Source organism: Coregonus clupeaformis, chromosome 15 (assembly GCF_020615455.1).
Source record: "Coregonus clupeaformis isolate EN_2021a chromosome 15, ASM2061545v1, whole genome shotgun sequence".
NCBI lineage: Eukaryota > Metazoa > Chordata > Actinopteri > Salmoniformes > Salmonidae > Coregonus > Coregonus clupeaformis.
This window is the reverse complement of record NC_059206.1, coordinates 23762869-23789714: the sequence shown is the minus strand read 5'-3', so window position 1 is coordinate 23789714 and position 26846 is coordinate 23762869. Positions and strand designations below refer to the sequence as shown.

Genomic DNA, 26846 nt, shown 5'->3' with positions numbered 1-26846 from the left:
TTGGGGAAGCTACTCTGAAAATATAGTTTAGCAAACAAGCTACTAATTACTTCACACTGGAAGAAGTTAGGCTACACTAAAGCTACCGTTAATAAATATAGTTTATTTAACTAAAGTTATTTTGAAAAAGTAGTTCACCACATCCAAACTACTTCGTGAAAAAGTATCAAATCTAAATCTGAAATGTCATAGATGACAGTTTGCAAGAACAAATCACTTTGGGGTCATATGTTAACAGAATGCGTAATTTAGCCTACTAAACACAAAAACAATGTTTCAGGTGAGAATTAGGCAGCTCTGATACCGAAAAAGAAAGGAAATTCTTGTCTATTTCATCCATCTTTTATTTTAGCTAAAAGAGTAGAGTGTAGTTCCAGTAGTTAGCTACATCGTTACATGGCAACAAAGTAATGAACTACTAAAAACACCACCAAGATTAGAATTGAGTTAAACTACCACCAAGCTACTGAGAAATGTAGTTAAATTACTAGTTGAACTACGTGTAGTTCACTACTCCCCAACACTGCATACATTTTACGTATGGGTGGTCCCGGGAATCGAACCCACTGTTGCAAGCGCCATGCTCTACCAACTGAGATAAAGAAGACCACATTATAATCATCATTTTTCCACTGTGCTTGGACTGTCTCTAGATTCGTAGCTTTTATTTTGAGCTTTTTCCCTTAATTATCTCCATAATATCCATCAATGTGTCCCTTTTTTATTAGCATTAGTGGGCATGTGCATGTGGGTATAAACATCTCTGGAGTTAAAGGGATGGGTGTAAACGTCTCTGGAATTAAAGGGGTGGGTATAAACATCTCTGGAGGGATGAATAAGTAATGTGAGTCATGCATACGTCTGATGATCATTTACTTTTTAAATAGAATTTTGCTTTGAATCACGTAGCTACTTTGTTGAGCATGGGATATACTGTATGTATGAGAGGGGAGAAAATCTTTTTTCCTCAATGCAATTATGCATTCATGTAAATTACCAAGCGTCAAACCCCCATGCATTCATGTAAATCACCATGCTTCAAACCTCTATGTATTCATGTAAATCACCATGCGTCAAACCCCCATGCATTCATGTAAATCACCATACGGCAAACCTCCATGCATTCATGTAAATCACCATGCGTCAAACCTCCATGCATTCATGTAAATCACCATGCTTCAAATCACCATGCGTCAAACCTCCATGCATTCATGTAAATCGCCATGCGTCAAACCTCCATGCATTGATGTAAATCGCCATGCGTCAAACCTCCATGCAGTCATGTAAATCGCCATGCGTCAAACCTCCATGCATTCATGTAAATCGCCATGCGTCAAACCTCCATGCATTCATGTAAATCGCCATGCGTCAAACCTCCATGCATTCATGTAAATCGCCATGCGTCAAACCTCCATGCATTCATGTAAATCGCCATGCGTCAAACCTCCATGCAGTCATGTAAATCGCCATGCGTCAAACCTCCATGCATTCATGTAAATCGCCATGCGTCAAACCTCCATGCAGTCATGTAAATTACCAAGCGTCAAACCTCCATGTGGTCTCCTTTTCCTCTTGTACACGACTGTATTCCCTTGTTTATTTCCCCTCCATTGGGGTTTCCATTACTGTATAACAGGTGGAAACCTCACGAGGGTCTCTCTCCCCTATACGTCAGCAGTGAGCCTACTTACTGATTTGAAATGCACTGCTTCACTGATTTGAATGTCAGGTAGTTTATCAAATCTTACCGTGCCCACTCGACCATGAATTAAAAATGAAAAGCTGAAATGTCTTGAGTCAAAAAGTATTCAACCCCTTTGTTACAGAAAGCCTAAATAAATTCAGGAGTAAATATTTGCTTCACAAGGCACATAATACGTTTCATGAACTCACTCTGTGTGTAATAATACTGTTTAACATTATTTGTTAATGACTACCTCATCTCTGTAAACATACAATTATCTGTAAGGTCCCTCAGTCGAGCAGGGAATTTCAAACACAGATTAAACCACAAAGACCAGGGGAAAAAGTTGACATTGAATATCCCTTTGAGCATGGTGAAGTAATTCATTACACTTTGAATACACCGTCACTACAAAGATACAGGCGTCCTTCCTAACTCAGTTGCCGGAGAGGAAGGAATGGTGGCTTTAAAATAGTTAGTTTACTCTTATCACAGCCATTAAACTCTGGGGGTAGATCAACAACATTGTAGTTATTCCACAATACTAACCTAAATGACGGAGTGAAAAGAAGGAAGCCTGTACAGAATACAAATATTTCAAAACATGCATCCTGTTTTCAGTCGGGCACTAAAGTAAAAAACTGCAAAAAATGTGGGAAAGAAATGAACTTTGTCCTGAATACAAAGCCATATGTTTGGGGAAAATCCAACACAACATATCACAGAGTACCACTCTTCATATTTTAAAGTATAATGGCGGCTGCATCATTTTATGGGTATGCTTGTCATCAGCAAGGACTAGGGAGTTTTTAAGGATAAAAATAAACGGAACAGACCTAAGCACAGGGAAAATCCTAGAGGAAAACCTGGTTCAGTCTGTTTTCCACCAGACACTGGGAGACAAATTCACCTTTCAGCAGGACAATAACCTAAAACACAAGGACAAATATACACTGGAGTTGCTTACCAAGACGACATTGAATCAGCCTGAGTGGCCTAGTTACATTTTCTTGACTTAAAATCGGCGTGAAAATCTATGGCAATACTTGAAAATGGCTGTCTAGCAATGATCAACAACCAACTTGACAGAGCTTGAATAATTTTTTAAAGAATCATGTGAAAATATTGTACAATCAGGTGTGCAAAGCTCTTAGAGACTTACCCAGAAAGCCTCACAGCTGTAATCGCTGCCAAAGGTGATTCTAACATGTATTCACTCAGGGGTGTGAATACTTATGTAAATGAGATATTTCTGTATTTCATTTTCAATCAATTTGCAAAAGTTTCTAAAAAGATGTTTTCATTTAGTAATAATGGGGGGTATTGTGTGTAGATGGGTGAGAGAACAAGTACATTTCATCCATTTTGAATTCAGGCTGTAACACAACAATGTGGAATAAGTCAAAGGGGTGTGAATACTTTCTGAAGGCACCTTGCTATCCCTTGTATTATCAGATGGGGATCCTTTCATTTATGGACGCATCCGTCCTTAATGGCATTGCTTGTAACCTAATTCAGCTTCACCATGTTAGACGCAGTCAATAGTAAGGTTGCGTCCCAAATGGCACCCTATAATAGGGCACTACTTTTGACCAGAGCCCATAAATGTAGTGGCCTATATAGGGAATAGGGTGCCATTTGGGATACAGGCTTAGCATTGATCAGCAGTGAGTCATTGATAGTCATTCATTCAATATGAGATGGCACGTGCGTCGATCTTGAAATGTAAACGTCAGCAGTTGTAATGGATTTATTTAGTTTTATATTCAAAGATTGCACATGGGACAAAGCCTTGTCAGCTAATGTATGCCTTTCAAATGCACGTGTCACGGTTAATCTCTGTGTGGTGGAGAACAGCTCCCTCAAGGTGAAGGAATAATGACATCTCCGGCCGTAAAGTCATGCATGCACTACAGTCTCTTTATCTCTCTCTCTCTCTCTTTCGCTCTCCCTCTCTCTACCCACTATCTCTCTCTCTACCCACTATCTCTCTCTCTCCCGCTACACACTCTTTCTCTCCCTCTACACACTCTTTCTCTCCCTCTACACACTCTTTCTCTCCCTCTACACACTCCCTCTCTCCCTCTACACGCGCTCTCTTGCTCTCTTTCCTCCCATCCCCATCCCCCTCTCCTTCTCTGCCCTCCCCCTCTATCTCACTCCCCCTCTGTCCCTCTATCTCTCCCCCTCTGTCCCTCTATCTCTCCCCTTCTGTCCCTCTCTCCCTCTGTCCCTCTATCTCTCCCCATCTGTCCCTCTATCTCTCTCCCCCCTCTGTCCCTCTATCTCTCTCCCCCTCTGTCCCTCTATCTCTCTCTCCCCATTCTCCCTCTATCTCTCCCCCATCTGTCCCTCTATCTCTCTCCCCTCTGTCTCTCTATCTCTCCCCCTCTATCTCTCTCCCCCTCTGTCCCTCTATCTCTCTCCCCCTCTGTCCCTCTATCTCTCTCCCCCTCTGTCCCTCTATCTCTCTCCCCCATTCTCCCTCTATCTCTCCCCATCTGTCCCTCTATCTCTCTGTCTCTCTATCTCTCCCCCTCTATCTCTCTCCCCCTCTGTCCCTCTATCTCTCTCCCCCTCTGTCTCTCTATCTCTCCCCCTCTATCTCTCTCCCCCTCTGTCCCTCTATCTCTCTCCCCCTCTCTCCCTCTATCTCTATCCCTCTGTCCCTCTATCTCTGCCCTTCTCCCCTCTCTCCCTCTATCTCTATCTCTCTCCCTCTATCTCTCTCCCCCCTCTGTCCCTCTATCTCTCCCCCTCTGTCCCTCTATCTCTCCCCCTCTGTCCCTCTATCTCTGCCCTTCTCCCCTCTCTCCCTCTATCTATCTATCTCTCTCCCTCTATCTCTCTCCCCCTCTGTCCCTCTATCTCTCCCCCTCTGTCCCTCTATCTCTCCCCCTCTGTCCCTCTATCTCTCCCCCTCTGTCCCTCTATCTCTCCCCCACTCTCCCTCTATCTCTGTCCCTCTCTCTCCCCCTCTGTCCCTCTATCTCTCCCCCTCTGTCCCTCTATCTCTCCCCCTCTGTCCCTTTATCTCTGACCCTCTCCCCCCCTATCTCTCCCTCTATCTCTCCCCCTCTGTCCCTCTATCTCTCCCTCTATCTCTCCCCCTCTGTCCCTCTATCTCTCCCCCTATCTCTCCCCCTCTGTCCCTCTATCTCTCCCCCTATCTCTCCCCCTCTGTCCCTCTATCTCTCCCTCTATCTCTCCCCCTCTGTCCCTCTCTCTCCCCCTCTCCATCTATCTCTCCCCCTCTGTCCCCCTATCTCTCCCCCTCTCTCTCCCTCTCTGGCCACTCTTGTCAGTGCAGAGCCCAATCTCTCAGGCTGCTCTTGTCCCCATTAATGGGGCAGGCTTTAAAGGCCAGGCTGACATCTGGTGCCTTCCTCTCAGACTGATTACTACAGGGGACCTATTTCCTTAAAGGCTGATGCAGCACGACAAGCCCGGCCCCATGTCCCAGCCCAGCTTCATGACCCAGCCTGGCCCCACTCCCAGCCCCATGTCCCAGCCCAGTTTCATGACCCAGCCTGGCCCCACTCCCAGCCCCATGTCCCAGCCCAGCTCCATGTCCCAGCCCAGCTTCATGTCCCAGCCCAGCTCCATGTCCCAGCCCAGCTTCATGACCCAGCCTGGCCCCACTCCCAGCCCCATGTCCCAGCCCAGTTTCATGTCCCAGCCTGGCCCCACTCCCAGCCCGCGGCCCCAGCCCCATGTCCCAGCCCAGCTTCATGTCCCAGCCCAGCTCCATGTCCCAGCCCAGCTTCATGTCCCAGCCCAGCCCCATGTCCCAGCCCAGCCCCATGTCCCAGCCCAGCTTCATGTCCCAGCCCAGCTTCATGTCCCAGCCCAGCTTCATGTCCCAGCCCAGCTTCATGTCCCAGCCCAGCTCCATGTCCCAGCCCAGCTCCATGTCCCAGCCCAGCTTCATGTCCCAGACTGGCCCCAGCCCCATGTCCCATCCCAGCCCAGCTTCATGACCCAGCCTGGCCCCAGCCCCATGTCCCAGCCCAGCCCCATGTCCTAGCCCAGACCCACTCCCCTCTCCAGATGTGAAAGCAGCTCGGGAGGTTTTTCACACAACTGGCCCACTTCTACATGGGAGTAATCGCCCTCGTTGCTGTTGAGTCCATGTTAGTGGCTCATAGTCATATTTAACTGTCAGTTTGGGTAGGATTTCGTTGTAGTTATAAATACTAGCTCCTACTGGAATCCAGCTCTTAAGTCAGGATATGTGACATCATTCATTAGCACTAATTGACACTTTTTGTGTGTTTCTTCCAGGACAAACCGGTGAAAAAAGCTTCCGTCCACAAGCCAGTGAGGACTGAAAAAGCCCCAGCCCAGCCAGCCCCAGTCAAGCTATCCCCACCCCAACCAGATGGTTGGTCTGCAGTCCAACTCCCAGACGAGATGGAGATGAGTATGGAAGAGGATGTCCTGTTCAGGGATCTCCCAATGCCAGAGGTAATGTTCAGCTAACAAAGACAAACTGATTTAAAACTAGCCTGTACTTTTTACACCAATACACCTCTGCTGAAACCGAACTGCATTTGTGGACTAACATTGGGTGAATTGCAGCATATGACAATGTCAGTCAATGTGTCTCCCACTAAATATGGTGCATTGTCTTCTCTCTCCCTGGTAGGAAGTGGGTCCCATCCCAGAGTATGTCACTGCCCGTCAGCCTCTTACTGCAGCCGCCAAGGCTGTCCCCCAGACCAGTGCAGTGAAGCTGGCCTCCTGGAACCAGGAGCCCCTGGATGAGGACACACAGGAACTCTTCAGTAACTCCCCACCTCAGGTACAAGTCACTGATTTTCTGTTGTGTGTTTTTCTCAGCCTTGAAAAGTGGATTTCACTCAGGATATGAAACGATGTACCAGACCTATTCTTTTTGCAAAATAGACACATTTGATTCACAAATATAACAAGTGTCAATGTGTGGGGTACATGATGATATAAAAGCTATTTCTTCCATTTGAACCAAGGCAATGAATACATATTCTTCTTTTCTTAATGGATCACTTGATAAGACACTAGCTGTGAATTTGATTATCAATAAGGCGGAGGAGGGGGGATGCCCTTGGTTAAATATCTGCTTTCATCAGCATCCGGCTTCAATCAACTTAATAATTGGCTCCCAAAAATCCCTTTCCCTGCATTAAAGAAAACTACCCAGTAAGTATTTTTAAAACCCTGGGAAAACTCCACTAAGTGCAAGATGTGCAATTAACAGCTTCCAGTCTGTTCTTCCAGTCTGTGGAGCTCTCTAGATCAACGTCAGTGCGCTCGTTCAGCTGTTGATCTCTCTTCCCAAGGTGTCCACGCTAAGGTCCTCATTTCCACATATAATTGGATGGAGCTGAACTTATTAGCATAATTGGTAATACCTTCCATCAAGCTCAATTCTATCTCACCCACTCCCGTAGCTAAACGTCCTCAATAGAAAGTTAAGTAGTGTCATTGACCCACTGAAATGATCCAGTATGCATCCACTAACTGGTTGTTTGTAGTCATTCTGGTGTCCGGATGGCAGTGGGACTAGAAATACCCTGACACACTTGTAGTGATAAGATGGTCGCCACGGGTTCATCTTATTAGACCCCTGCCATCCTCCAGTTGTGGTTTTCACAGCGCAATAGAGCAGATTGTGTTTGAGCGCCGTTTAATACCGACGATTGCGTGCAACTTAAGAGATCTCCCTGATGACACGGGTGATGATATTGTGCCCTGACATGCAGGAATTCACCATAAATCCAAAACAATAACAGATCTGCGCCGGATGAGCCCACAGGAGGATGCCCACCCGCCCCAGTCAGATGAACAGACAGACCCTTGGTTAATGCAGAGTTGTTATTCGCCACAAAGGGCTTTGTTTATTTGTGACGTTCTCCCGAGGTTGTGACCCTTGGCTCTCGCTAATCCCACACGGGAGGATCGATGGGAACGCGGTGTCTCCCATCTAACGAGATGAGCGCACCCTGGCTTAGTCTGGAACTGGCTTACATTTAACCTCTGACCTGGGGTCAGCGCTCAGCGTGAGCATCTTGAACGCCCTTTGACCTCCTTTAACCCCATCAGTCCCGAGACCCCAGCAAAAATGGCCTTTTCATTTATCTGACTTTCGTTTATCTGCATGTCCAGCCCTTATATTTAGTCTCACAATGAAGTGTTTTACCGTTTTCTTTTCAGGGCAACTAGGACCACAAGTAAAACAAAACAATTTGACATAAACAGTTGCATTCATGAGTTTTATTGACAAATGTCAATAAAAAAAATAGTCTGCCAAAGCAAAAACCTGATAAATGAATTTAAAGTGGGCTGTAAGTACAGAAATGGTTTGCTCTGTGGGAAATGAATATCCAACTAGTCAGTGACTACTGTGTGGAGAGTTTGAGACAGCAACTATGTGAGCTTATTACAGTATTATATTATATGATTTCCGTTATATGAACCCCTTACCTTAATGACTCTTTTGTAGGTTTTGAGCCTCATATGGCAAAACGTGCGTATTTGTGAGAGTCTCAGCTTTTCATACATAGCTTTTAATAGTTTGTAGCTCAAACCATTCAGATTCTACAGACGTTTTTGTAAAAAGACCCGGCCCCCTTCGGGATCCGCCCTTGTCTCACAAACACAATGTTTAAAAGGGGTTAGAAGTTCAAATGGCGCCGGCTTCGCGGTGGGACTCGTTGGGTTAAGAAATATCCTCAATAATCATTCACTGTTGATGTGAATGTGTACCTGAAAGCTTTATTTGTTCCACCCTCTCCACACACTCCACTGTGCCTCCTAGTCATGGTAACCTGTGGATCAATATGTGCTTTAGAGCTCCCTCTAAATAGATCAACAGCCAGATCCGTTCTCCCCTTCACTGAGCAGCGGCAGTGAGGTCACTAAAGATTTAGCACCAACGAGATTGAGAGAGACCAAAAAAAAAAAAACACTCTCCTCAAGGAAATTACATTTAGAGGGGTCAGATAAATTGCTTAAGAGGAATTGTGATGGATGGTAATCCGATGTTGGATAGCGCGCTTGGGTGTCTTGTATTGATGCAGCTGCACGCATGAGACTCACATAGACATGCAGTGGACTGCGGACACTCTAGGCCAAAGGAGGATCTTGGAAGTCCAGTTTAGTCGCCAGGTCCAACCGATTGTAGCAGTCTAGCCATGGAGTATTGTCTTTCGGCACATTTGGACGTTACAAATTTGTGCTGGTACATATTTCCTATACTTCATTATAACATGCACGTCAAATAGATTAAAGTCCAGATCCCATTTTGATCATGCTGTGCGGTCAATGTCGTTTTCAAGAGATTTATTTCTGACACCAGCTTGTTCCTTTTATGTGTTTTGCTTTTCAATCACAGGACCAGGTCACTAATACGTCAGCTTTGTGTCTAGAACTCGTCATACTTCTAGTATTTATCAGAGGTGTAACAGATGGGGGATTTATTGTCTGAGGTTTGTGTGCATTCCTCAACCTTGATTTAAGCTTAAGTCATTGTGGGCTTCTAAGCATTTTTGTATCTCTGACTTGAGGAGATGGAGAGTCACTGAAGACCCCTAAGCTTTTCAGTAAGAGCAATGTTATCGGCTGCATGGCGTCTCTATTTACCCGACCAATAGGTCACGTACTGTAGGTCGGACTGCTAATCCAGTGTGGTTTATTCACCAGAGCTCCTCCTTCTAATCTCTGTTGTCTAGCTTCCGGAGGAGACTTCACAAGCCTCACCATACAATTATGTGTTCTTATAAAGGTTATAAATAATATTTTTCTGTTTTTGTTAATATGTTACTTTTAATGGGTGTTAAATACGCACATTAGTAGTTACTTTAACACATTTCTTACAACAGATAATAAAAGCTGGGGGAGGTAAAAAGCGTCTGCTAAATGGCTTATTATTATTATTATTATTATTATTATTATTATTATTATTATTATTTATTCTATGGAAATATAAAATCAAGATGAAGAGAAAGTTTGTTGCATCCATCCATCCATTAATCACCAATAAAACTCAATTCAGGTGGAAAGAACCGGAGTGAAAGAAAGGGAATGTGATTTAATTTGACTAAAGAACTGTGAATTTGATGCAACAACTGGGACCAATTCTGCAGACAAACGCTCAATTTAACAAAGAACCACCAGAGCCTTCTCCTACATGATCTCAGTAATAACCTTGGAGCAGGTTTCTCCCTGAAGTACCTTTCCATATTGTACATGACAGCTGGTGAAGCTCTCAGTACCAGAACATTGCCAGAACAAGTGTGAAGTTCACATTGAGTAGATCAACGATAATAACTTGAAAGGGCGTACCCAGCAGGCAAAACTGGCTGCAATGGCGTCAGGTTGTATACTGGTTAGATAAGAATGTTTGATTGACGTCTTTTTAGCAACATGAAAAAGACGTCTTTACAACCACGAAAATGTGACATGTTTTCCACGATGTCTTCAAAGACGTCTTTACCTGATTGTAATAGAGACCAGTTGGTTGTAATCTGGTTATATGATGTCTCAACCAGAAAACCAGTTTACCACCAGAGGATTATGTAATTAAGATGTCATGTGCCAAATCTTGTGCCCACCGGGTAGACCTGTGTTTCCCAACTCCGGTCCTCCAGTATCCCCAACAGTACATATTTTTGTTGTGGCCCCCAGAAAAGCACACCTGATTCTACTTGTCAACTAATCATCAAGCCCTGGACAAGTCGAATCAGGTGTTTTTGTCCGGGGCTACAACAAAAATGTGTGCCCTTTGGGGTTACTGGAGGACCGGAGTTGGGAAACACTGGGGCAGGACCAGAGTTGGGAAACACTGGGGTAGTTTTCAGTGGAGCTAACAACTATCAACCAAGAGTGGACTCATTGTTGTTGATGCATGTTCATCTCTCCACAGAATGTCAGCCAGCCGGCGAAGAGGAAACTACCAGACTGGGCCGAACTACCAAGAGGCTCCAGTTCTTTGGCCTGTACAAAGAAAACCAAAAAGAACAAAGGACTTTTTTCATAACTGACCAGTGACCAACACATTTTATTCTTACTGACCAAATATTTGTTTTTCTTCTTTTCTTTACAACAAAATGGCAAATAAGGTGTTGTTGCCCAACTTAACAATGTGACATAGCAGAATAATTAATGTAAAAATATATATATATATATATATATATATTCTAAAACTTTTTGTAATAAAGGTACAACTGAATGTACAGTAGTTTAGAGGAAATCATTGGGAAGTGTGATTACTCCATGACTCCAAATCTCATTTCATAATGAGTTGTATCTTCTTATATTAGTACACGTAGTGATAGATAATAAGTATCTAATGTAACTGCCAAGTTGACAAGAAGAAAATTATTAGTATTTGGTAAAACACACAACTCATTAACATGAGTGTCATTGGTTAGATAACTCTTAATCTGGGACCTCTTTTATCACACTGAGAGATCCTTCGGTTTGTCGCTGAGCTAAGGTATTTGTGTCATTCATTCAAATCACGTACAAACCTTCAATAATTACGTTTAAGGTTAAGAGATTAGTAAATACAGGGTTTTTACATCCATGTGGACGTTTAATCCTGGTTCAGATTAGTGTGTCTGCAGACTACTTTCTATAGAGATTAACTGGGAAGATTTGTGGGATTATTTGTCACAGATCGTTTTTTATCCTGGTGGGAAGAGAACTGTAGCAGTTGTAAGACTATCAAATGCTGATTTCCTGTTCTGGGGGCAGAGGCTCTTTTTAAAGTTTGAGACCTGACCATTTAAAAACTCTCGAGGCTCAGAGGAGATCTGATCATTTACCATTTCCAGATTATAGTGGTTCTCTTTTGATTTACATTTTGACTGGATAAAAGATAATTACAGTTCATAGTGATTCTTGCAGTAAGCCACGACTGCATGTGTATCCCTGCACTGGCCAGTACCACTGCAGTCATTATGACCTCTAATTTGCTCAACTATGCAATGTCTAGCTATGCTAAACTAAACAAAGTCCTCTCAATCAAGCTGTAACAGAATTGATTATGTACTGTACACATGGTTTATTATTAATGTCAACCGTCCACCGTATTTGAGCATGTTTGTTTGTAGTAAATTATGCATTTGATGAGGGTAACAAAAAATAAAATCCAGCCTCTTCTTGGAAACACAATATAGGAAAAAAAGGAATCCACTTCACTTGTGGCCACGGTGCTATCCCAGAACTCATGCTGACCAAAATAGACTTGACTGAATCTAAGATGCCATCCTGTACCCACACTATAGATTTCCATTGGCTGCTGTGGCTAAAGTGAACCCCCTTTTGAGGTCATTCTAGACAGCCTGCCCTCTTTGGATCAGAGTGCGGTGTCAGCAATTCCTTTACATTAGTCATACAGTGGCTGGTCTGAGGCCGAAGCGCTGATGCTGTCAAGTAACAGAAAAGTGCAGATCAGGCCTCTCCCCCGACACCCTACGCATTTGTAATAAACCTTATCAATAAAACCTTAAAAGGAAAAGCCAGTCAATATAGTGTTTTATAGAGACAGGGAAACTTTTTTTAAAGCTTGATCAAAGACCCGGGCTACATTTATAGTACAGAAAAACACAGCATTAAATTACTGATCGGATGTTCTTAGCGTCAGGGGTGCGCCGAGCACAAATAAAATGAGATTTAATGCCCTGTCTTTATAGTGCGCACTAAATGGCACCCTATTCTCTCTGTAGCTAAATGGACCCTGGTCAAAAGTAGTGCACTATAAAGGGAATAGGGTGCCATTTGGGACACACCCTCTGCCTCGTCTGCTGTTCTTATTGATGACTCCCTGTTGTGTTTCGAGTTGGGCTGGATGGCCTGACCAGTGCAGCCACACGCTCCTTGACATGGTATCTGCTGCTGGGTGTGCAGCAGGTGACCTGTGAAATTTATTTGCAGGGCCTTTGCTTGGAAATTGCCGGTGGCGCTCGGATACGTCACGTGTACTCTAATATAAACAATACATTTTCGCAGCATGAAGAGTTTCCCCTCTGCACTGAGATATTTGTGGAATTTTATTTGTCACATGCGCCAAATACAACAGGTGTAGACCTTAGAGTGAAATGCTTACTTACAAGCCCTTAACCATCAATGCAGTTTTAAGAAAAATAAGTGTTAAGTAAAAAATAGATAAGTGGGGGGTGGGGACAATGCAAATAGTCTGGGTAGCCATTTGATTAGCTGTTCAGGAGTCTTATGGCTTCGGGGCAGAAGCTGTTAAGAAGCCTTTTGGACCTAGACTTGGCGCTCCGGTACCGCTTGCCATGCAGTAGCACAGAGAACAGTCTATGACTAGGGTGACTGGAGTCTTTGACAATTTTTAGGGCCTTCCTCTGACACCGCCTGGTATAGAGGTACTGGATGGCAGGAAGCTTGGCCCCAGTGATGTACTGGGCCGTACGCACTACCCTCTGTAGTGCCTTGCGGTCGGAGGCCGAACAGTTGCCATACCAGTCAGGATGCTCTCGATGGTGCAGCTGTAGAACCTTTTGAGGATCTGAGGAATAGGCTTTGTCGTGCCCTCTTCACGACTGTCTTGGTGTTCTTGGACCATGTTAGTTTGTTGGTGATGTGGACACCAAGGAACTTGAAGCTCTCAACCTACTCCACTACAGCCCTGTCGATGAGAATGGGGGCGTGCTCGGTCCTCTTTTTCCTGTCGTCCACAATAATCTCCTTTGTGTTGATCACGTTGAGGGAGAGGTTGTTATCCTGGCACCACACAGCCAGGTCTCTGACCTCCCTTTAGGCTGTCTCATCGTTGTCGGTGATCAGGCCTATCCTAGTATTTTCCTAGTCAGTGTGTTCGATGGTATAATCCTTGTCTTGCTGTCTACAGCATGGGAGTAGAAATACCCTTTCATGATATTCATATTCAGGACATACTGATTGTTTCATAACAAAGTGTAGAGTTTAGGTCTTCGAGATTGAACTCATTGATGTTATTAATATGTTTCCAGTCTTTGAGATTGAACTCATTGATGTTCCGAGTGGCGCAGTGGTCTAAGGCACTGCATCGCAGTGCTAGCTGTGCCACTAGATATCCTGGTTCGAATCCAGGCTCTGTTGTAGCCAGCCGCGACCGGGAGACCCATGGGGCGGTGCACAATTGGCCCAGCGTCGTCCAGGGTAGGGGAGGGTATGGCCGGCAGGGATGTAGCTCAGTTGGTAGAGTATGGCGTTTGCAACGCCAGGGTTGTGGGTTTGATTCCCACGGGGGGCCAGTATGAAAAAAATAAAAAATAAAATAATGTATGCACTCACTAACTGTAAGTCGCTCTGGATAAGAGCGTCTACTAAATGACTAAAATGTAAAATGTAATGTTGTTAATGTTTCCAGTCTTTGAGATTGAACTCATTGATGTTATTGTTTCCAGTCTTTGAGATTGAACTCATTGATGTTGTTCATGTTTCCAGTCTTTGAGATTTAACTCATTGATGTTGTTCATGTTTCCAGTCTTTTAGATTTAACTCATTGATGTTATTGTTTCCAGTCATAGAGATTGAACTCATTGATGTTATTGTTTACATTGCGTCACATGACTTATGCCACCCATACTTTGCAAAAGAGATCTAACAAGTACTTTGGCTAATTTACCTGATGCCTTGGTACAAACATGTTTCCATTGTTAACATTTTCCTGGCAATGACATTTGTAAATTTCGCATGAATTACATTATGCATTATGCATAGTTTCACTAGATAATCAGAATTGCAATTGAGTGCATTTCATCTTAATTCTTTATCTGCATATCAGAATAGGTATATAAAGCATACACAGTCTATTTTGTAGAGATGTGTTGGACTGAATTCTATGGAATATATGAACCTAAGTGGTTAAATTTGTCTCTGTGGATAACTTGGCAACCGATTTAACAGCTATGCAATAAAGAGACAAGGCCTTTTTCTGTAGCGGACAACTGCCCCTCCACCAAATGTGTGTGTACCAAATATGTACACACACACACACACACACACACGGGTGCAAGAACATCATATGCATTGTAGTTCATATTGTGGCATTTCACAACGTTTTCGGTAGTGAGGAAACCTGTTACCTGGCTGGAAGTATACAGTGCATTCGGAAAGTATTCAGACCCATTGACTTTTTCCACATTTTGTTATGTTAAGCCTTATTCTAAAATGGATTCAATCGTTTTTTTCCCCCTCATCAATCTACACACAATACCCCATAATGACAAAGCGAAATATCACATTTACAAGTATTCAGACCCTTTACACAGTACTTTGTTGAAGCACCTATGGCAGCGATTACAGCCTCGAGTCTTCTTGGGTATGATGCTCCTCTGCAGATCCTCTTAAGCTCTGTCAGGTTGGATGGGGAGTTTTGCTGCACAGCTATTTTCAGATCTCTCCAGAGGTGTTCGATCGGGTTCAAGTCCGGGCTCTGGCTGGGCCACTCAAGGACATCCAGAGCTTGTCCTGAAGCCACTCCTGCGTTGTCTTGGCTGTGTGCTTAAGGTCGTTGACCTGTTGGAAGGTGAACCTTCGCCCCATTCTGAGGTCCTGAGTGCTCTGGAGCAGGTTTTCATCAAGGATCTCTCTGTACTTTGCTGCGTTCATCTTTGCCTCGATCCTACAGCACCATGCTTCACCGTAGGGATGGTGCCAGGTTTCCTATAGACATGACGCTTGGCATTCAGACCAAAGAGTTCAATCTTGGTTTCATCGGACCAGAGAATCTTGTTTCTCATGGTCTGAGAGTCTTTAGGTGCCTTTTGGCAAACTCCAAGCTGGCTGTCGTGCCTTTTACTGAGGAGTGGCTTCCGTATGGCCACTCTACCATAAAGGCCTGATTGGTGGAGTGCTGCAGAGATGGTTGTCCTTCTGGGAGGTTCTCCCATCTCCACAGAGGAACTCTAGAGCTCTGTCAGAGTGACCATTGGGTTATTGGTCACCTCCCTGACCAAGGCCCTTCTCCCCCGATTGCTCAGTTTGGTCGGGCGGCCAGCTCTACGAAGAGTCTTGGTGGTTCCAAACTTCTTCCATTTAAGAATGATGGAGGCCACTGTGTTCTTGGGGACCTTCAATGCTGCAGAAATGTTTTGTACCTTTCCCCAGATCTGTGCCTCGACACAATCCTGTCTCGGAGCTCTACAGACAATTCCTTTGACCTCATGGCTTGGTTTTTACTCTGACATGCACTGTCAACTGTGGGACCTTATATAGACAGGTGTGTGCCTTTCCAAATCATGTCCAATCAATTGCATTTACCACAGGTGGTCTCTAATCAAGTTCTATAAACATCTCAAGGAGGATCAATGGAAACAGGATGCACCTGAGCTCAATTTTGAGTCTCATAGCAAAGTGTCTGAATACTTATGTAAATAAGGTATTTCTGTTTTTTATATTTAATACATTTGCAAATATTTCTAAAAACCTGTTTTCGCTTTGTCATTATGGGGTATTGTGTGTAGATTTCTGAAGAAAAAATAATATTTAATTCATTTTAGAATGAGGCTGTAACGTAACAAAATGTGGAAAAAGTCAAGGGGTCTGACTACTTTCCAAAGGCACTGTATATTTCATTCTGATGGAACAGTGCTTTGCATGCTCTAACAGGGTAGCTACTTAAAGGTCCAATGCAGCTGTTTTTATCCCAATATCAAATCATTTCTGGGTAACAATTAAGTGCCTTACTGTGATTGTTTTCAATTAAAATGGTCAAAAAGAAAAATAGCTTCTTAGCAAGGGCAATTTCTTAAGCAAGAATTTTGCTTGGACTGTCTGGGAGTGGTCTGAGTGGGGGAGGGGAAAACTGAACATTTGCTGTTATTGGCAGAGAGGTTTGAAACTCTCTTCCTTATTGGTCTATTAACTAATTTACCGCATGGTGATGCCACCATGGAAGGCCGAAACTCCATCCCACCAAAACAGGCTGAAATTTCTGTCTGTGTTTTCATACAGCTCTTTACACTAAAAGGGCACTATCATCATTTTCACAATTTCAACCTCATAGTGTGTAAATATACACTGAACAGAAATATAAATGCAATATGCAACAATTTCAAAGATTTGACTGGGTTACAGTTCATATAAGGAAATCAGTCAATTGAAATAAATTCATTAGACCCTAATCTATGGATTTCACATGACTGGGAATACAGATCTGCATCTGTTGGTCACAGATACCTTAAAAGAAAAAGGAGGGGCATGGATCAGAAAACCAGTCAGTGTCTGATGTGACCAACATTTGCCTCATGCAGCGCGACGTCTCCTTCGCATTGAGTTGATCGGAATGTTGTCCCACTCCTCTTCTTCAATGGCTGTGGGATGTTTCTGGGTATTGGCGGGAACTGGAACACGCTGTCGTACATGTCTATCCAGAGCATCCCAAACATGCTCAATGGGTGACATGTCTGGTGAGTATGCAGGAAGAACTGAGACATTTTCAGCTTCCAGGAATTGTGTACAGATCCTTGCGACATGAGGCCGTGCATTATCATGCTGAAACGTGAGGTGATTGGCGGCGGATGAATGGTGCGACAATGGGCCTCAGGATCTCGTCACGGTATCTCTGTGCATTCAAATTGCCATCGATAAAATGCAATTGTGTTAGTTGTCTGTAGCTTATGCCTGCGCATACCATAACCCAACCACCACCATGGGGCACTCTGTTCACAACGTTGACACGACGCCAAACTGCAGTCAGGTCACCTGGTGAGGACGACAAGCACGCAGATGAGCTTCCCTGAGATGGTTTCTGACAGTTTGTGCAGGAATTCTTCAGTTTCATCAGCTGTCCGGTGGCTGGTCACAGACGATCCCGCAAGTGAAAAAGCTGAATGTGGAGGTCCTGGGCTGGGGTAGTTACACGTGGTCTGCGGGTGTGAGGCTGGTTGGATGTACTGCCAAATTCTCTAAAACGACTTGTAGAGAAATTAACATTAAATTATCTGGCAACAGCTCTGGTGGACATTCCTGCAGTAAGCATGCCAATTGCACACTCCCTCAAAACTTGACATCTGTGGCATTGTGTTGTGTGACAAAAACTGCACATTTTAGAGTGACCGTTTATTGCCCCCAGCACAAGGTGCACCTGTGTAATGATCATGCCGTTTAATCAGCTTCTTGATATGCCACACTTGTCAGGTGGATGGACTATCTGGGCAAAGGAGAAATGCTCAATAACAGGGATGTAAACACATTTGTGGCCAAAACTTGGGAGAAATAAGCTTTTTGTGCGTATGGATCATTTCGGGGATCTTTAATTTCAGCTCATGAAACATGGGACCAACACTTTACATGTTGCTTTTATATTTTTTGTTCAGGGAAATCACATATTTCTACTACACTGGGCCTTTAACCTAATTTCGATTTTAAAGGAATGTACTGAGAATTATTATGTTCTATTATTATTTACAAGCAATTCCTGAGGGCAAACCAACATAAACAAACAAGTAATGTACAATATGTACAGCAGTTTTTATTAAACCAACATCCAGTATGTTATCTAGCCATCTACTGTATTTTATAGTAAACTTGCAATGACGATTTTAAGCGAAACTACTACTATCACCTACTTATACAGTGCCTTCAGAAAGTATTCACACCCCTTGACTTATACCACATTTTGTTGTCTTACAGCCTGATTTAAACATTTATTAAATTAAGATTTTGTGTCACTGCCCTACACACAATACCCCATAATGTCAGTGGAATTATGTTTTTTGACATTTGTACTAATTCATAAAAAAGTATTCAACCCCTAAATAAGTTCACATAAATTGCATGGACTTACTCTGTGTGCAATAATAGTGTTTAACATGATTTTTGAATGACTACCTCATCTCTGTACACATACAATTATCTGTAAATTCCCTCAGTCGAGCAGTGAATTTCAGACAGATTCAACCACAAAGACCAGGGAGGTTTTCCAATACCTCGCAAAAAAGCAGACATTGAATATCCCTTTTGAGCATGGTGATGTTATTTATTACAGTTTGGATGGTGTATCAATGGCTTGCCTCTGAAGCTAAGCAGGGTTGGTCCTGGTCGGTCCTTGGATGGGAGACCAGATGCTGCTGGAAGTGGTGTTGGAGGGCCAGTAAGTGGCACTCTTTCCTCTGGTCTAAATAAATATCCCATTGCCCAAGGGTAGTGATTGGGGACATTGCCCTGTGTAGGCTACCGTCTTTCGGATGAGACGTTAAACGGGTGTCTTGACTCTCTGTGGTTACTAAAGATCTCATGGCACTTAACGTAAGAGTAGGGGTGTTAACTCTGGTGTCCTGGCTAAATTCCCAATCTGGCCCTCATACCATCATGGCCACCTAATCATCCCCAGCTTCCAATTGGCTCTTTCATCCTCTCCCCTGTAACTATTCCCCAGGTCGTTGCTGTAAATGAGAATGTTTTTCTCAGTCAACTTACCTGGTAAAAAATAAAACACCCGGTCACTACAAAGATACAGGCGTCTTTCCTAACTCAGTTGACGGAGAGGAAGGAAACCGCTCAGGGATTTCACCATGAGGCCAAACTTTAAAACAGTTACAGAGTTTAATGGTTGTGATAGGAGAAAACTGAGGATGGATCAACAACATTGTAGTTACTCCACAATACTAACCTAAATGACAGTGAAAAAAAGGAAGCCTGTACAGAATACAAATATTCCAAAAATCCATCCTGTTTGCAATAAGGCAGTAAAACTGCAGAAAATGTGGCAAAGTAATTAACTTTATGTCCTGAATACAAAGTGTTATGTTTGTGGCAGACGGGCATCAAGGCATTCAGTTACTGTTCAATTGAACGTTAGAATGGGCAAAACAAGTGACCTAGGCGTCTTTGAGCGTGGTATGATCGTTGGTGCCAGGTGCGCCGGTATTTCAGAAACGGCCGTCCTCCTGGGCTTTTTACGCATGACAGTGTCTAGGGTTTACAGAGAATGGTGTGACAAACAAAAAACATCCAGTCAGCGGCAGTCCTGTGGGCGGAAACTGCTCGTTGATGAGAGAGGTCAAAGGAGGAGGGCAAGAACTGTGCAAGCTAACAGGCGGGCCACAAACAGATAAATAACAGCACAGTACAACAGTGGTGTGCAGAACGGCATCTTGGAACGCACAACTTGTCGATCCTTGTCACGGATGGGCTATTGCAGCAGACGACCACACCGGGTTCCACTCCTATTAGCTAAAAACAAGAAGCGGCTCCAGTGGGCACGCGATCACCAACACTGGACAATGGAAGAGTGGAAAAACATTGCCTGGAACATCACAGCGAGTTCAGTTTACTTGAGTGGCCTGCGCATAGAGCATATTTGGGATGGGATGAGATGGAACGGGCTGTTCGCAGCAGGAATGTATCGCCGTCCAATCTGCAGCAACTGCGTGATGCCATTGCGTCAGCATGGACCAACATCCCTGTGGAACATTTCCAAAACCTTGTATCCATGCCCTGATGAATTCAGGCTATTCTGGAGGCAAAGGGGTGTCCGACCTGTTACTAGATGGGTGTACCTAATAAACTGAGTTGCTTACCAAGACGACATTGAATGTTCCTGAGTGGCATAGTTTTGATTTAAATCGGTTTGAAAATCAATGGCTTGGAATGCCTGTCTAGCAATGATCAACAACCAACTTGACAGAGCTTGAAGAATTTAAAAAAGAATAACGTGCAAATATTGTACAATCCAGGTGGGGTTTTTTCATTAATTTCTTTACAAATGTTAAAATTGTTCTTCCACTTTGACATTACAGAGTATTTTGTGTAGAAGAAAAAGGCAATTAAATCCATCTTATATCGCAACAAAATGTGGAAAAATACAAGGGGTGTGGATACTTTCTGAAAGCACTATTTGGTGGTAGTTCTATCAAACTACTACTATCAGCTACTTACATTGGTGGTAGTTCTATCAATTGTAGGATTTAAAGTATGACCTCTAATCTAAAGCCTTCTAAAGAAACTGTAGCACAGCAACATGAAACTAACTGCAACATTTAACTAACACAGCAACATGAAACTAACTGCAACATTTAACTAACACAGCAACATGAAACTAACTGCAACATTTAACTAACACAGCAACATGAAACTAACTGCAACATTTAACTAACACAGCAACATGAAACTGTAACTGTAACATTTAACTAACACAGCAACATGAAACTGTAACTGTAACATTTAACTAACACAGCAACATGAAACTGTAACTGCAACATTTAACTAACACAGCAACATGAAACTGTAACTGCAACATTTAACTATACACAGCAACATGAAACTGTAACTGCAACATTTAACTAACACAGCAACATGAAACTGTAACTGCAACATTTAACTAACACAGCAACATGAAACTGTAACTGCAACATTTAACTAACACAGCAACATGAAACTGTAACTGTAACATTTAACTAACACAGCAACATGAAACTGTAACTACAACATTTAACTAACACAGCAACATGAAACTGTAACTGTAACATTTAACTAACACAGCAACATGAAACTAACTGCAACATTTAACTAACACAGCAACATGAAACTAACTGCAACATTTAACTAACACAGCAACATGAAACTAACTGCAACATTTAACTAACACAGCAACATGAAACTAACTGCAACATTTAACTAACACAGCAACATGAAACTAACTGCAACATTTAACTAACACAGCAACATGAAACTAACTGCAACATTTAACTAACACAGCAACATGAAACTGTAACTGCAACATTTAACTAACACAGCAACATGAAACTGTAACTGTAACATTTAACTAACACAGCAACATGAAACTGTAACTGCAACATTTAACTAACACAGCAACATGAAACTGTAACTGTAACATTTAACTAACACAGCAACATGAAACTGTAACTGCAACATTTAACTAACACAGCAACATGAAACTGTAACTGTAACATTTAACTAACACAGCAACATGAAACTGTAACTGCAACATTTAACTAACACAGCAACATGAAACTGTAACTGTAACATTTAACTAACACAGCAACATGAAACTGTAACTGCAACATTTAACTAACACAGCAACATGAAACTGTAACTGTAACATTTAACTAACACAGCAACATGAAACTGTAACTGCAACATTTAACTAACACAGCAACATGAAACTGTAACTGCAACATTTAACTAACACAGCAACATGAAACTGTAACTGTAACATTTAACTAACACAGCAACATGGAAACTGTAACTGCAACATTTAACTAACACAGCAACATGAAACTGTAACTGCAACATTTAACTAACACAGCAACATGAAACTGTAACTGCAACATTTAACTAACACAGCAACATGAAACTGTAACTGCAACATTTAACTAACACAGCAACATGAAACTGTAACTGCAACATTTAACTAACACAGCAACATGAAACTGTAACTGCAACATTTAACTAACACAGCAACATGAAACTGTAACTGTAACATTTAACTAACACAGCAACATGAAACTGTAACTGTAACATTTAACTAACACAGCAACATGAAACTGTAACTGCAACATTTAACTAACACAGCAACATGGAAACTGTAACTGTAACATTTAACTAACACAGCAACATGAAACTGTAACTGCAACATTTAACTAACACAGCAACATGAAACTGTAACTGTAACATTTAACTAACACAGCAACATGAAACTGTAACTGCAACATTTAACTAACACAGCAACATGAAACTGTAACTGCAACATTTAACTAACACAGCAACAGCTGAAATAACCAGACTGTAACATTTAACTAACACAGCAACATGGAACTAACTGTAACATTTAACTACACAGCAACAGAACTGTAACTGCAACATTTAACTAACACAGCAACATGAAACTGTAACTGCAACATTTAACTAACACAGCAACATGAAACTAACTGCAACATTTAACTAACACAGCAACATGAAACTGTAACTGTAACATTTAACTAACACAGCAACATGAAACTGTAACTGTAACATTTAACTAACACAGCAACATGAAACTGTAACTGCAACATTTAACTAACACAGCAACATGAAACTGTAACTGTAACATTTAACTAACACAGCAACATGAAACTGTAACTGTAACATTTAACTAACAGCAGCAACATGAAACTGTAACTGCAACATTTAACTAACACAGCAACATGAAACTGTAACTGTAACATTTAACTAACACAGCAACATGAAACTGTAACTGTAACATTTAACTAACACAGCAACATGAAACTGTAACCGCAACATTTAACTAACACAGCAACATGAACTGTAACTGACATTAACTAACACAGCAAAGAAACTGTAACTGTAACATTTAACTAACACAGCAACATGAAACTGTAACTGTAACATTTAACTAACACAGCAACATGAAATGCTAACTGCAACATTTAACTAACACAGCAACATGAAACTAACTGCAACATTTAACTAACACAGCAACATGAAACTGTAACTGTAACATTTAACTAACACAGCAACATGAAAACTGTAACTGCAACATTTAACTAACACAGCAACATGAAACTAACTGCAACATTTAACTAACACAGCAACATGAAACGTAACTGCAACATTTAACTAACACAGCAACATGAAACTAACTGCAACATTTAACTAACACAGCAACATGAAACTGTAACTGCAACATTTAACTAACACAGCAACATGAAACTGTAACTGTAAACATTTAACTAACACAGCAACATGGAAACTGTAACTGCAACATTTAACTAACACAGCAACATGAAACGTAACTGTAACATTTAACTAACACAGCAACATGAAACTGTAACTGTAACATTTAACTAACACAGCAACATGAAACTGTAACTGCAACATTTAACTAACACAGCAACATGAAACTAACTGCAACATTTAACTAACACAGCAACATGAAAGTAACTGCAACATTTAACTAACACAGCAACATGAAACTGTAACTGCAACGTTTAACTAACACAGCAACATGAAGCTGTAACTGTAACATTTAACTAACACAGCAACATGAAACTAACTGTAACATTTAACTAACACAGCAACATGAAACTGTAACTGTAACATTTAACTAACACAGCAACATGAAACTAACTGCAACATTTAACTAACACAGCAACATGAAACTAACTGTAACATTTAACTAACACAGCAACATGAAACTGTAACTGTAACATTTAACTAACACAGCAACATGAAACTGTAACTGTAACATTTAACTAACACAGCAACATGAAACTGTAACTGCAACATTTAACTAACACAGCAACATGAAACTGTAACTGTAACATTTAACTAACACAGCAACATGAAACTGTAACTGCAACATTTAACTAACACAGCAACATGAAACTGTAACTGTAACATTTAACTAACACAGCAACATGAAACTGTAACTGTAACATTTAACTAACACAGCAACATGAAACTGTAACTGTAACATTTAACTAACACAGCAACATGAAACTGTAACTGTAACATTTAACTAACACAGCAACATGAAACTGTAACTGTAACATTTAACTAACACAGCAACATGAAACTGTAACTGTAACATTTAACTAACACAGCAACATGAAACTGTAACTGCAACATTTAACTAACACAGCAACATGAAGCTAACTGTAACATTTAACTAACACAGCAACATGAAACTGTAACTGTAACATTTAACTAACACAGCAACATGAAACTAACTGCAACATTTAACTAACACAGCAACATGAAACGTAACTGCAACATTTAACTAACACAGCAACATGAAACTGAACTGCAACATTTAACTAACACAGCAACATGAAACTGTAACTGCAACATTTAACTAACACAGCAACATGAAACTGTAACTGTAACATTTAACTAACACAGCAACATGAAACTGTAACTGCAACATTTAACTAACACAGCAACATGAAACTAACTGCAACATTTAACTAACACAGCAACATGAAAATGTAACTGCAACATTTAACTAACACAGCAACATGAAACTAACTGCAACATTTAACTAACACAGCAACATGAAACTGTAAGCAATTTAACTAACACAGCAACATGAAACTGTAACTGTAACATTTAACTAACACAGCAACATGAAACTAACTGTAACATTTAACTAACACAGCAACATGAAACTGTAACTGCAACATTTAACTAACACAGCAACATGAAACTAACTGTAACATTTAACTAACACAGCAACATGAAAATGTAACTGTAACATTTAACTAACACAGCAACATGAAACTAACTGCAACATTTAACTAACACAGCAACATGAAACTGTAACATTTAACTAACACAGCAACATGAAACTGTAACTGTAACATTTAACTAACACAGCAACATGAAACTAACTGTAACATTTAACTAACACAGCAACATGAAACTGTAACTGTAACATTTAACTAACACAGCAACATGAAACTGTAACTGTAACATTTAACTAACACAGCAACATGGAAACTAACTGCAACATTTAACTAACACAGCAACATGAAACTGTAACTGCAACATTTAACTAACACAGCAACATGAAACTGTAACTGCAACATTTAACTAACACAGCAACATGAAACTAACTGCAACATTTAACTAACACAGCAACATGAAACTGTAACTGTAACATTTAACTAACACAGCAACATGAAACTGTAACTGTAACATTTAACTAACACAGCAACATGAAACTGTAACTGCAACATTTAACTAACACAGCAACATGAAACTAACTGCAACATTTAACTAACACAGCAACATGAAACTGTAACTGCAACATTTAACTAACACAGCAACATGAAACTGTAACTGCAACATTTAACTAACACAGCAACATGAAACTGTAACTGTAACATTTAACTAACACAGCAACATGAAACTGTAACTGCAACATTTAACTAACACAGCAACATGAAACTGTAACTGTAACATTTAACTAACACAGCAACATGAAACTGTAACTGTAACATTTAACTAACACAGCAACATGAAACTGTAACTGCAACATTTAACTAACACAGCAACATGAAACTGTAACTGCAACATTTAACTAACACAGCAACATGAAACTGTAACTGCAACATTTAACTAACACAGCAACATGAAACTGTAACTGTAACATTTAACTAACACAGCAACATGAAACTGTAACTGCAACATTTAACTAACACAGCAACATGAAACTAACTGCAACATTTAACTAACACAGCAACATGAAACTGTAACTGCAACATTTAACTAACACAGCAACATGAAACTGTAACTGTAACATTAGCTACATGAAACTAACTGTAACATTTAACTAACACAGCAAACTGTAACTGTAACATACAACACGCAACATGAAACTGTAACTGCAACATTTAACTAACACAGCAACATGAAACTAACTGCAACATTTAACTAACACAGCAACATGAAACTGTAACTGTAACATTTAACTAACACAGCAACATGAAACTGTAACTGTAACATTTAACTAACACAGCAACATGAAACTGTAACTGCAACATTTAACTAACACAGCAACATGAAACTGTAACTGCAACATTTAACTAACACAGCAACATGAAACTGTAACTGTAACATTTAACTAACACAGCAACATGAAACTGTAACTGCAACATTTAACTAACACAGCAACATGAAACTGTAACTGTAACATTTAACTAACACAGCAACATGAAACTGTAACTGTAACATTTAACTAACACAGCAACATGAAACTGTAACTGCAACATTTAACTAACACAGCAACATGAAACTGTAACTGTAACATTTAACTAACACAGCAACACGAAACTGTAACTGTAACATTTAACTAACACAGCAACATGGAAACTGTAACTGTAACATTTAACTAACACAGCAACATGAAACTAACTGCAACATTTAACTAACACAGCAACATGAAACTAACTGTAACATTTAACTAACACAGCAACATGAAACTGTAACTGTAACATTTAACTAACACAGCAACATGAAACTGTAACTGCAACATTTAACTAACACAGCAACATGAAACTAACTGCAACATTTAACTAACACAGCAACATGAAACTAACTGCAACATTTAACTAACACAGCAACATGAAACTAACTGCAACATTTAACTAACACAGCAACATGAAACTGTAACTGCAACATTTAACTAACACAGCAACATGAA

General features: G+C 41.2%; 1 protein-coding gene across 4 annotated transcripts in view; it reads left to right on the top strand.

The window, feature by feature from the left end:
• wrn (WRN RecQ like helicase) overlaps positions 1–12791 on the top strand; it is a 52774-nt gene extending 39983 nt beyond the window's left edge. For all 4 annotated transcript variants that reach the window (XM_041897464.2, XM_041897461.2, XM_041897462.2 and 1 more), the window contains 3 exons: positions 5969–6151; positions 6333–6488; positions 10590–12791. In XM_041897464.2, the coding sequence (XP_041753398.2) occupies positions 5969–6151; positions 6333–6488; positions 10590–10703 (453 nt within the window). In that variant the 3' untranslated portion in view covers positions 10704–12791. The remainder of the gene's footprint in view (positions 1–5968; positions 6152–6332; positions 6489–10589) is intronic.
• Positions 12792–26846: the final 14055 nt, after the last annotated feature.